General features: G+C 44.0%; 1 protein-coding gene across 2 annotated transcripts in view; it reads right to left on the bottom strand.

The window, feature by feature from the left end:
• crlf1b (cytokine receptor-like factor 1b) overlaps nucleotides 1-12447 on the bottom strand; it is a 43556-nt gene that overhangs the window by 8672 nt on the left and 22437 nt on the right. The window contains exons 1-3 of one of the 2 annotated variants that reach the window (XM_073068507.1): nucleotides 8337-8752; nucleotides 1704-1982; nucleotides 655-784 (exon numbers count right to left, since the gene is read on the bottom strand). In XM_073068507.1, the coding sequence (XP_072924608.1) occupies nucleotides 655-784; nucleotides 1704-1982; nucleotides 8337-8397 (470 nt within the window). In that variant the 5' untranslated portion in view covers nucleotides 8398-8752. Of the gene's footprint in view, nucleotides 1-654; nucleotides 785-1703; nucleotides 1983-8336; nucleotides 8753-12447 lie in introns of those variants that run through there. The other variant, XM_073068508.1, reaches the window with a different exon arrangement.

Genomic DNA, 12447 nt, shown 5'->3' with positions numbered 1-12447 from the left:
TAGCTGGAAAATGTTTCCATCTATCTGGCATACCAAATACTTCTAAAAGTAAAAGTAAACAGTTATATCCATAGAGTGTAGCTCCGTTTATTTAATATATCAGCAGACTTTAGTGCTTGGATTGCTGTTTTCTCTCTGTCAGCTCTGTATTGCGCTGTTTCCACATCTCTAGAGAGCTACTTAAACTCTCGAGCGTCTGACTTAGTGCTGAGAGTACAGCTACAGCTGCATCTTGAGATCTCTAAAGTTGCAGCAGCACCATAGTTAAGTTGCTTATCTAGTAATTCCTTCACAGCAACTGGGAATATAAATTGATTTAGTTCAAGTAATCTTAAATATAAAGCTAATGTCAGTAATAGTGACTGTGAAATTGCCAGATTGCTATAAAAATCCCCTTGGTTCATTAATATCCCTGAAGGAAAGAAATCTGCCACTTGTACCAGTTTGGCCTGAACATAATATTATACTCACAGTAATGTGATGAAGCTTAACTGCCTCTGAAATACCTCTTAACTGCAAGCCATCCAGTTCAAGGACAATTATGGATGTACAATAGGTGACAGCCTTGCCAAAGACACACACGTCTGATAAATGAATATGAAAAATACACAAAAATCAAACATCCTAATTCTGGGCAGCAATATATTGACTTACCGTAACTTGTATTTCAGTGTGTACTTTGTACGAAGGAAGGTTTCTCCCCGACTCCCCGGGCTCCATTTACAGGTGAGATCCTTGGTGTTCTTGGACCAGCAGGTGATGTTGGTGGGTTTCTCGGGGGGAACTGTACAAGGAAGAGAAACCAACCAGACACTGAGCACTACATAAAGTTGTTACCCTGCTGCATCTTCACTAGTTTCTTGTTTCTGACAGCAGCCCTACAATTCCTGAAGTTGCCAGACTGGCACTGTCCATCGTGAAGCAGGCCGAGCGAGTCAGCTGCCTGAGGGTTTGACTCAATTCGTTTCAGGATATAAGAAACAGAGCCAAGAGGAAGGCAAAAAACTCCTCATGTGTCACCACCGATATATAAGAAAGCACAGTTGCACACTCTCACAACTAGGTGTGAGTGCACTTACATTTGTTCTCTACACATCTCAGAAAGTCATTAAATCATACTGTTGATAGGCACAAAAGAGGCTCATCGTCTTTCTCAGCCCACAGCAAATCAATCCCATCAGCTCTATCCCCCATATCATTCTACATAGCCGCACACTTTATTCTCTCACATGGTCCACTACAGTTCCTTTATGAGTTGATTCTATTTGCATGAGACTTACAGAGTTTGAGTTCCATATTCTAACTATGATAATTTCTCTTGTATCAGTTATCCAAAATTTTGAATTCTCATTCTCAGTCAATGGCCATCACTTACCGTAACAACTTCCTAATAGTTACTTCATCTAAACCAGTCACAATCTTGTCCATTTCAGTCAAACGTCCCATCAACTTTCTTTTCTCCAAGGAGAACACCCCTGACTCTCTGATCTAATCTTATAAGTGAAACCTCTGGCCTTCAAATCCACATTCTTTCCAGGACTATCACATATTGCATTAGGTGTGGAACAAGAATTCATAACAATACACAGCTCTTCTCTGATTTTGTACTGTAAGCCTCTGTTGATGAATCCCAGGACCCCACATGCTTTACTAACCACATTCTTAAGATCTCCTTTATGCAGGTGCCACTGGGAGAAACTTACGACCAACATAGAGGCAGGACCCGGCCAGAATCCTCCCGTCTGCTCGGTGACACACCAGATTGTCACCAGACTGTTGCTGTGAACCGTTCAGTCCCTTCATGGTCACCATCAGCGTAGTGTTGTTCACCACAGTGTAGAGTTCAGAGCTAAGCTTCTGGCCATTCAGTGTCCAGTAGAGATCCCGTGAGTCCACTTTTGCCTCTGGGCTTACAGTGCAAGTGGCAGTCAGCGAAGAGCCAATGGTCAGGATCGGATCCTGGGGGAAAACTTCCCCAAGTGCTAAAAGGGAATGGAGCAGAAACAGTGCCTTAAAGCCTCTTCAGCAGGCAGAAACCTGAACCCCAACTTTTCCATCCTAACTCTCTTTCCTTTATTTAAAGTACGAATGTATTTTACTGTTCACCAATCCTTGTATTTCCAGTGTGCTTTTCACAACCTCAAGGTGCTTTACAGCTGATCAAGTTCACTCAAAGAACTGTAGGCATCCATTTACACAGAGCCAGTGGTGGGTTCCTAGTGATCAGCTGCAGGTTGAGGGATAAATATTGGCTTCTGTTCCCTCTCTTCAAATGATGATTGTGGTATTTTAAAACTTCTGAAAGGAAGACAGAGACAGTACAGGCACTTGTAAAATACTACTGTAGAAATATTGGCCTGGAACTTTGCACTCAGCTCTGCTGAGTAGAGGATCAAACCGTAATGTTATGACACAGATCTACAATCCGAGCCACACCTGATATTAGTGCAGCTCGCTCACATTCCCTTTGCGGGTCTCGGCAGTGTGCTGGAGTGCATGCATACAGACAGTATATGCAGCCAGCGGAGGATTATGACATCCCTTGTGCTCACTGAATAGCGCTGGCTCCTGGTTCTGCTTCTAATTCTCACCCTTGCTTTAATCCATCACTGCTCCATGACATAGGACTCTGTGCTGTTCTCTCACACACGCATACACACAAACACCCTCTTGCCATGCATCCTCATGGAAGATCCCCGTGGAATGTTGGCTCAAGGAAAGCTCGTCACAAAATAGATGGAATGATATTGCTTGCACTGAACTGCCAACTTGAATGTTTTGTACTTTATGTATTTGCAATTTTTATGAATAATAAGTATACTTTTAATTATAAAATCTCTGTGACCTCTCCCAGCTCTACAACTCAATGGGTTGTGTGTGTCCCATGAACTCTGGCTTCCTGCACATGTCCAGTCCGCAAGCTCGTGTCACTGCAGTAAACAATCCCATTCTAGATTGCCCAGGAAACATAGTCAAGACATATTATTGGTGCACCACTGAGGTATTGGGTCTTCTTGATGGGATCAGAAGATTTACTTGGTATCTAATCTACATTCTACCTGCCTCAGAATGAGTGATGGGATCAGAATCAGGTTTATAATCACTGACATAAGTCCTGAAATGTGTTGTTCTGCAGGAACAATAGAGTGCACTACTACAAGTTGCAGGGAGAGAGATATAAAATACGGTAAATAGTGTAAAAAGAGAGCAGAATGATGAGGTACTGTCCATGGGTTCCTGGACCGTTCAGAAATTTGATAACGGAGGGGAAGAAACTGTTCCTAAAATGCTGAGTGTGCATCTTCAGGCTCCTGTAGGTCCTCCCAGATGACGGTAATGAGAAGAGGGGATGTCCTGGAAGGTGAGAGTAAACCGGGCTTTCCTTTTCTGACTGTCCCGACACTACTTACTGTCTAATCCATGCTGGAAGAGTTATGGAACAGAGTAAATAAAAGGATTTTTACTCTGTATGTTACTCCCTTCTACTGTCGATTGGATATGGTTCCACTTAAACACTTATTCTGACCCCTTTGGACTGATGAGCCATTAACTAAGAAGAGCTAAGTTTGTGCTGTTCTAGAGAACCCCTTCAAAAGAAAAGTTCACAGCAAGTCTCTGGAAAACAGGGACTACTTCCCATATCTTAGGAGGCACCTGTCAGCAAAAATACACATCTCTGATACAGTTTACCACTAATGAACCAACACAGCTATTGATCAACTAAAGCAAACTTGTAAAATGTTTGAAAAGTCAAAACCATAACCCAGCAAAAAAAAAATTATGATCTACCCAGCAGCAGTGATTCCTACCTTCTTAAAGTTTTTTGAGGTTTGGACTACTTGTAGCAAGCATCTCAAGGTACTAGACATGCTACCAACAATATCTGTGCAAAATACTGAAATCCACTCCAAATCCAGTGGATTAGGTATTGAGAATTTACTTTAATTCAGTCGGTTTGGTTGACAGATACCATTGTTCACCTATCTGACACCAGACTCCCAAAGCAGATACAATTCTGAGTTCATTCACAGTAGAGATTAGCGGGTGGGCAGAGGAAAAGATTCAAGGATATTATCAAAGCCTGCAGCATTGCCATCTGGCTCCTGGGTACCCCCGGCCAATGAGTACCCACAGGGAAGGATCATTTGGAATGGAACAAGATAATTGAATCCGTGTATTGGGAACACACAGAAGGTCAACCTGGCCTCACCCTCACCCACAGAGTGAAAGCCAGTCACCCTCTCCTCCTAACATCCCAAAGCCTTTTCACGGTTTTACACGCACGTGGCAGGAACGTGATGAGGCACTCCGTTCGCCGGGATGAGTGCAGACTTCAACAACTTTGCTCCCTGAGCTGGATTCTTTCCCTCTTACTGATCAGCTTGTGATTTTGGTTTCAGAGACCAAGTCTGATCACAGCAAAGTGAGTCAGGTTCCCAGCACATTCCAACCTGTTTGAGGGCAGGTCAGCACGGATCTTCACTTAGCCCTGAAGAAAGAACTAATCAAAGACAACAGGAGTCCTCACAGCCATCAACAGTCTAAACCAGAGAACAAGGTGTGTGCAAGGCCTCAGGGCCTATACTAAACCCCCCTTTCATCACTTTCTTTCTTTGGACAGTTGTCTAATTTATTTTCTCGCCTAACCACATTCTTCTTTACTTTCTGTCAGATTTATTTACTTCAACTCCTCTTTTCTTCGTTCCCTATGTTTTTCTCGCTTGCCCTTTTCACTTTTCCCCTTTCATGAATTCAGCCACCCACTAATCGCACAAAGAAAAAGAAGTAGTTTGAATGTCGTCTGAAACCCAGATTGGCTGAGATCCCAGCTGCAGGGGCTAGAGGGTGAAATTTAATACACATTACAAATTCCACAGACATCTATTCGTAATTTAAGTTGTAAATGGATTGAAGAAATTATTTGAAAGAAAGTACTCCTAAGAAATTATAAGGGTCACACTGGTTCTTCTGGTCCTAATTTTGCCCATGATTAACCCTTCACACTGCCCCCTATTGGATTCAGTGATTCAGCGCTGCCAATGGGTGTGTTTTCTCTAGCAAGTAACTTGGCTCTTGACTGAGACAAAGTTTTAGCACCATCGACAACCGTAAGTCAGAAATACGATAGAATACTTTTCACCTAGACGAATGTAGACCAACCATACTCAGAGAGAGCCCAATCTCATCCAGGACAAAGCAGTCCACTTACTCAATGCCCCAAGCAGTATCTGAGCAAATATCCCCTCCACCAATGGCCCCATTCTGACCGTTTACAACTTCTCACCAAGTCTCTGTCAACAACCTCCCAAACCCAAAACCTCGCTCTTTGGCCACAAGGGAATACCACCCCTGCAAATTCCTCACCAAGTTGCAGATTACCCTGATTTAAAAATATATTGGTGCTCCTTCACAGTCATTGCATGCAAACATCGGATCTTCCTTCATAGTATCATTCTGGGAGTACCTTAACAGAAGGGCTGCAGCAGTTTAAAGAAGAGACCTCACCGCCAAAGAAACTAAACAGAAGAAGGCTATCTGGGCTCTCAGGACTGCTCTCTCTTTCAATAAGATCACGTCTGATCTTCCATCTTAGCATCACTGAACCCCCCCATTCAAGATCGTCTAATTCAAGATTGCTTAGTGTCACTTCCAGTACACTAGTGTAAAGGAGAATGAAACAATTGTTATTCCGGATCCAATGTAACACAAAAACCACAATAAGATTTTTAAAAAATAATAAACACACTATAAATATAAATACATAAGACAGCTTATATACATAGATTAACTGTATGTCCGTAATGTGACGCGAGGCACGGGACTGTCTGTAAGGTGACTCTGACAGGAAATGATAAATAGTGGTGGTTGGGGGTGTGGTCGGGTCGGTTAGTGGGTGGAGTTGTTGATCAGCCTTGCTGCTCGGAGAAAGTAACTGTTTTTGAATCTGGTGGTCCTGGCATGGATGTTACATAGCCTCTTCACTAATGGGAGTGGGACAAACAGTCCATGAGCAGGGTGGGGGGATTTTTCATGATGTTGCTGCCTGGCAATTTTTGTATATATGCCCTTGATGGCAGATTGGCTGGTGCCAATGATGCACTGGGCAGTTTTGACTACCCGTTGTAGAGCCCTCCTGATGACTGCAGTGCAGTTTCTGTACCATGCAGTGATGTAGCATGTTAGAATGCTCTCTATCTATAGAAGGACATGAGTATAAATGTGCATAGTCCAGCTCCCTTTAACCTCCTCAGGAAGTAAAGAGAATGAGTTTTCTTGATTGTGTAGGATGTGTTCTGTGACCATGAGAGACCCGTAATCTATCATTCTATACTTTGAATATAGTCAGCAATTGAACTTAGAGCCACTACCTTCTGGGTGAAGCTATTTCATCTCATCTGAGTCCTGAATGGCTGACTCCGTAAGTTATAGCTGTGATTCCTGGTTTTAGACATCTAGCCGGGGGAAACATCATTCCTGCATCCAACCTGCCAAGAATCTCTGTACTTCAGTTAGATCACTCCTCAGTACATTTCATTCTAGAGAGTTCTTCCTAAGAGAAACCACTAATGCCTTCCCCACCATCACCTCCCTCCCCAGCTGGTATTTACATCACAGTCCCTCTATCACAAGGTAGAAAGAACAGACCTATTCACAATATTCCAGGTTTGCTCTCACCAGTGATCTTTATAATTGCGGTATTTTATCTGTGTTCGCAGATCTTGTAGTAAAGGCAAACGTACTCATGCTTTGCAATTGTTTGTTGTACTGTAGGTTAGCTTTCAACGATCTGTCTACAAAGAGACCTAGGTCCCTCTGAACACCTTTCAGCTTCACATCAATTAAAAGGTACTGTCTTTTTATATTTTCTACCCAAGTGGATTATCTTAATTCTGCAACCTGCCATGTTGCTCAATAATTTACTAGCCTGCATATATCCTTTTGAACCTCATATTACCTTACAACACAGAGGATACTATCGGCTCATCAGGTCTATGCTGACTGTCAGAGCTCAACGAATGGTTCAATCCGCTCCTGTTTAGCTACCTGCCCCTATTCTTTTTCACATGCCCATGAACTACCCCTTGATTCTCCTGCTATTGGGTGCAATATATAGTAGCCTATTAACCTACCAAGACACCTTTGGGATGTGGGAGGGAACTGGAACACTTGGGGGAAACCCAAGCAGTCTCAGAGACAACATGGAAATCCCACAAAGACAGCAACGGAGCTCGGGACCAGGGTGTTTGTATCATCAGCAATTTTGGATGTATCACATTTGGTCCCCTTGGGGCAAATCATTGATATAGTTTCCTGCACTGCATTCCATCACTAGGCAGAGCCCCACAACAAAATGATCTGCTTATTCCTACCCTCTGTTTCTTGTCCATTAATCAAGCTTCTCTACCTTATGGGAGTTAGGAAACATAATTCATAAAGCCAGAAAGAGAACATAGAACCTGGCCCCTCACTCCACCTCAACCATCCATCACCAATTTACAATAATCCAACATTAATCCCACCTTTCATTCTCCCCACATTCTCCTCAGCTCTGCACTGATCCTACACTTTCATTGAGGCAATTTACAATGGCCGGTTCACCTACTAAAGTGCACATCTTCGGGATGTAGGAGGAAACCAGAGCATCAAGAGGAAACCAACACAGGAGGAACATGCAAGCTCCACGTAGACAGTGCCCAAGATCAGATTGAATCCAGGTCTCTGATGCTACGTGACAGTGGCTCTACAAAATACACCACTGTGCCACACGCAATTCATCCAGAGGTCTGGATATCTATGCTTGAAAGGCTGGTAGAAGCTCAAAACAGTCCAGATGGAGGGTCTCAACCTTAAGCATCGACTGTGTATATCTCTCCATAGATGCCGCCCGACTCGCTGAGTTCCTCCTGATTTTTGCGTGATGCTTTTGGAGGTAGAAGTCACGCTGCATTTAAAAAGTCCTTACATCAACACTTTAAGAGCCACAACCCATAAAGTTACAGACTGAGAGAAGGGAAATCCTAAACATATGCATACAGATCACAATAGGCTGAATACCTTCTTCTCTACCATAAATGGCTATAATTCTCAAGTGCAATTAAAACTAGGCACTGTGCTAATCCTGACAGCATTTACCTCAACAAACCTATTTCCTCACTTCTTTCCCTCTCTCCCTCACTCAATCACTCCAGCATGCACGCACATACACAAACATACAGGAGCAAGCACGTGTACACACAGCGAGAGAAATCATTCACACTGGCTTCAGTTCAACTCCATTTAACCCCTTGCATTTAAAAAGCTGCAAATTCTCAGACGCCTTTTAAAATGATACTTACGTGCTGAGCACAAAACCAGCCTCATCATGCAGAGCGAAAGAAGAAAATGGAAGGGCGGCATGTTTCTTCAGATTCCAATTTAAACCAATTAATCTCAAAGACGAGAAAGAGTGCACCACAAAAGTTTCAAACCAGCCAAGTTTTTTTACTTTCTTCAGACAGTTGTTGAACAAATTGCTCCTGCGCGAGAATCTTCTATTCGTGTTTGTCTTCTACCTTTCCAACTAGGATGTGGGAACTTAATTATACAAGTGCCCCACCCTGCAAACCCTTCCAGTTCCTCAGTCTCCCCTTTTTTGATCAAACTTGCCCCCCTCTGCACAATTATGTCTCTTGTGTTAAACTAGATAATCCTTCCTGTACTAAGCCAGGGTGCCTGTGATTCCTGAGCTTGTCTGAGCCAGTCCCTCAGCTGGTGTCAGTGGCAGACCAATGACTCACTTTGTAAATTGATGAGTGACTCGGGAAATCTTAATGGGACAGTAAACAGCATCCAGTTTCCCGTAACCACTTTTGTTCAGCACTCACTTAGCATGCGCACACGAGCCACACCTCTCCCACCAACGTGCACAGATGTACCTCACCCTTCACTGTAACGCCCACTGATATATCCCGAGTTGCTCCCTGAAGCTTTCCTTTCAGTAACATGCATTGTATACCTCACATTCTTCACTGAGGCATTCATTCACTTACCCCGCGATCCTCACATTGTGCACACACGAACACATCCTGTACTCCTTGTGACATTACCAGCAAGCCCAATACTGATATATCCCTCAATCCTTAAAACAATATACAGTGCTGTACCTCACACTCCTCACGGTGGCACGTAGTGAAGTGCCTCACATTCCTCACTGTCTCACTGTAAACGCCACAGCACTCAGTATAACACTCTCCTATACCCCACTCCTCATTATAACATGCACCCCATATGGACATTCCACACCCATCAAAGTAATACCCACTATTATACTCCACATCCCTAATACCCCAGTGATACCCCCCAAACTTCACTGAAGTATCACACATGCTTTTTATAACACTTTCTTAAATACTCCATTTCTTTAATGTAATATTGTGTAGGCCTCCGTTGGTCAGAGTTGACCGTGGAGATTGCATCCTAGCTGTCTAGATACGCAGGCCTGGGCAGTACGATATGGAGAGCAAGCTGTTGCCCATGTAGCAAGTTCCCCCTCTCCAAACATTTGATGAACCCAAAGGAATGGCAGAGACCGGTACAGTTTGGTACCAGAAACGTTGTAAGAGTTTCCAGTCAGCGTTGAACTCAACATCGGACTGCCTTAGGGACTCCAGCTGCAGATTTTTCCTCAGGGTTTACTCCTAAAGCCTTCCCCACGAGCGGGTATAGCCGCAAGGCAGCAGACATTTTGAGATCAGAGACTTCCTTCTTCTAGATGAGCTGCCAACCACAGCTGATGAACTCCAAGTTCCCGAAGCAACTGGTTTTAAGGTGCCAGTAACCCACCTTTGCCCCTTCACCTGTCAGTAGAAACAGTTCCACCGGGCTTAGTAGCTAAGCTACACATGAAAGCTAGGAGCTGGACTTGGTTTTCAGAGGCTATTTGCAGCTCACGCCATTGGGAGCATTTAATAGGTAGTGGGAGTTTGTCCCCATTACCACCCCCAGCTATAATAACCTTAAGAAATATTCTTGTATATATCACACATCTTTCACTTTAACACTCACTGATTAAACCTAAGCTGTTGCGACACTGATATACCCTACACCTCACAATGACACTCACTGGTATATCTTTGTGCTCACTGTGACACTGATATACCCCACACTTCTCACAGTAACACTCACTCTAGCTCACATTTTCCGGCGAGATAGAACGAGGCTACTTAGCCCATCATGTTTGTGCCAGTTACCAGAGCAACCCTATTAGTTTAATTCTCCCTCTAAGTCTTTGAAACTGATTCTCTCTCAGTTACCACCAACTCCCTCTGATTCATCTGTCACCCATCTATACTAAGAGATCATTTGCAGTAACTAATTAATCAATCAACTTGCTTTATGTTAATGGCAGGAAACTAACAGTCATGAGTTGGATGTAAAAAAAAATCCACACAGACTTTAACTAAGATCAGAACCATACCTGGATCACTGGATCAGTGAGGCTGCAGGACTGACTTATTCAAAGATTCAAAGTACATTTTTATCTAAGTATGTATGCAGTATACAATCCTGAGACTCGTATTCCCACAAACAGCCACGAAACAACAAAACCATGCACCCATTCAAAGAAAACATCAAACACCCAACGTGCAAAAAAAAAGAACAAATCGCACCGACAGCAAAAAAACGAGAGGAAAACACAATATTAAGCATCAAACCACAGAGTCATTGTAACAGTCTAGGAATGTTCAGTTCAGTTCAATTTAGTGCTGTGCTGTTCGTTGGCTTTAAGCAACCCCCCCCACCATCAAAATTGCACAAAATAGCAATACAAAAGGAGCAGTCAGATTAGGAAACACATATAACATGATCTGCAGAGTACAATCCACAAACTGTGTCAATGAAACCTTACCCAACACCCAAAACTCCAGCACCATCCTCCGGCAGCATCGAGTGAGAGAGCGAGAGAGACCGATCAAATGCAGGCAGATGATGCTGAACACCCGCACGTCTTCCATTCTCATCCTCTTTGATTTCCTCTTGCTTGATGCTTCAATTGGCGAGAAATGGGGTCGATCACAGGCTGGTGCCCCGTCTCCAGGCTGCACACACTGCTCGAAACCTCACCAAACTCCCTCAGAGACAGCAAATGCCAGATTGGCCAATCGGTACAAAAATGCACCGTCAAAGTGTAAATCACAGGTTCCATCGCACGTAAAAGCTTAGTAGCAGAATCAGATTCGAAAGAAGAGTAAGTGAAAGGAGTAAAAGGAGTAGTACTGTGAACTGCCTGAAGGACGTTGCGTTGTCCGCTGGCGCCGTCTTCTTCAGACACTCACTGAAATATCCCACACACCTCCGGGTAATACAGTTATACTCCACATCCCTCACTGATAGTCAAACCTCAGCCCCTTCACTCACTGTAACGCTTGCTGGTATTTCCAACTGTGATATCCTCATTCTACTCACTGTCACCCTCGTTACACATCCCTCATTGTAATACTGCCTGACATCCCCCAAACCACTCACAGTAACCCTCACCGTCCATAGTCTTCACTCTCACACTCTCTGTTATATCCCTCCTGACATCCCCCAAACCACTCACAGTAACCCTCACCGTCCATAGTCTTCACTCTCACACTCTCTGTTATATCCCTCCTGACATCCCCCAAACCACTCACAGTAACCCTCACCGTCCATAGTCTTCACTCTCACACTCTCTATATCCCTCCTGACATCCCCCAAACCACTCACAGTAACCCTCACCGTCCATAGTCTTCACTCTCACACTCTCTATATCCCTCCTGACATCCCCCAAACCACTCACAGTAACCCTCACCGTCCATAGTCTTCACTCTCACACTCTCTGTTATATCCCTCCTGACATCACCCAAACCACTCACAGTAACCCTCACTGTCCATAGTCTTCACTCTCACACTCTCTGTTATATCCCTCCTGACATCCCCCAAACCACTCACAGTAACCCTCACTGTCCATAGTCTTCACTCTCACACTCTCTGTTATATCCCTCCTGACATCCCCCAAACCACTCACAGTAACCCTCACCGTCCATAGTCTTCACTCTCACACTCTCTATATCCCTCCTGACATCCCCCAAACCACTCACAGTAACCCTCACCGTCCATAGTCTTCACTCTCACACTCTCTATATCCCTCCTGACATCCCCCAAACCACTCACAGTAACCCTCACCGTCCATAGTCTTCACTCTCACACTCTCTGTTATATCCCTCCTGACATCACCCAAACCACTCACAGTAACCCTCACCGTCCATAGTCTTCACTCTCACACTCTCTATATCCCTCCTGACATCACCCAAACCACTCACAGTAACCCTCACCGTCCATAGTCTTCACTCTCACACTCTCTGTTATATCCCTCCTGACATCACCCAAACCACTCACAGTAACCCTCACTGTCCATAGTCTTCACTCTCACACTCTCTGTTA

This window comes from Hemitrygon akajei, chromosome 16 (genome assembly GCF_048418815.1).
Source record: "Hemitrygon akajei chromosome 16, sHemAka1.3, whole genome shotgun sequence".
Lineage (NCBI taxonomy): Eukaryota > Metazoa > Chordata > Chondrichthyes > Myliobatiformes > Dasyatidae > Hemitrygon > Hemitrygon akajei.
The sequence above is the reverse complement of the archived record's forward strand: the minus strand, read 5'-3'. Positions and strand labels throughout refer to the sequence as shown.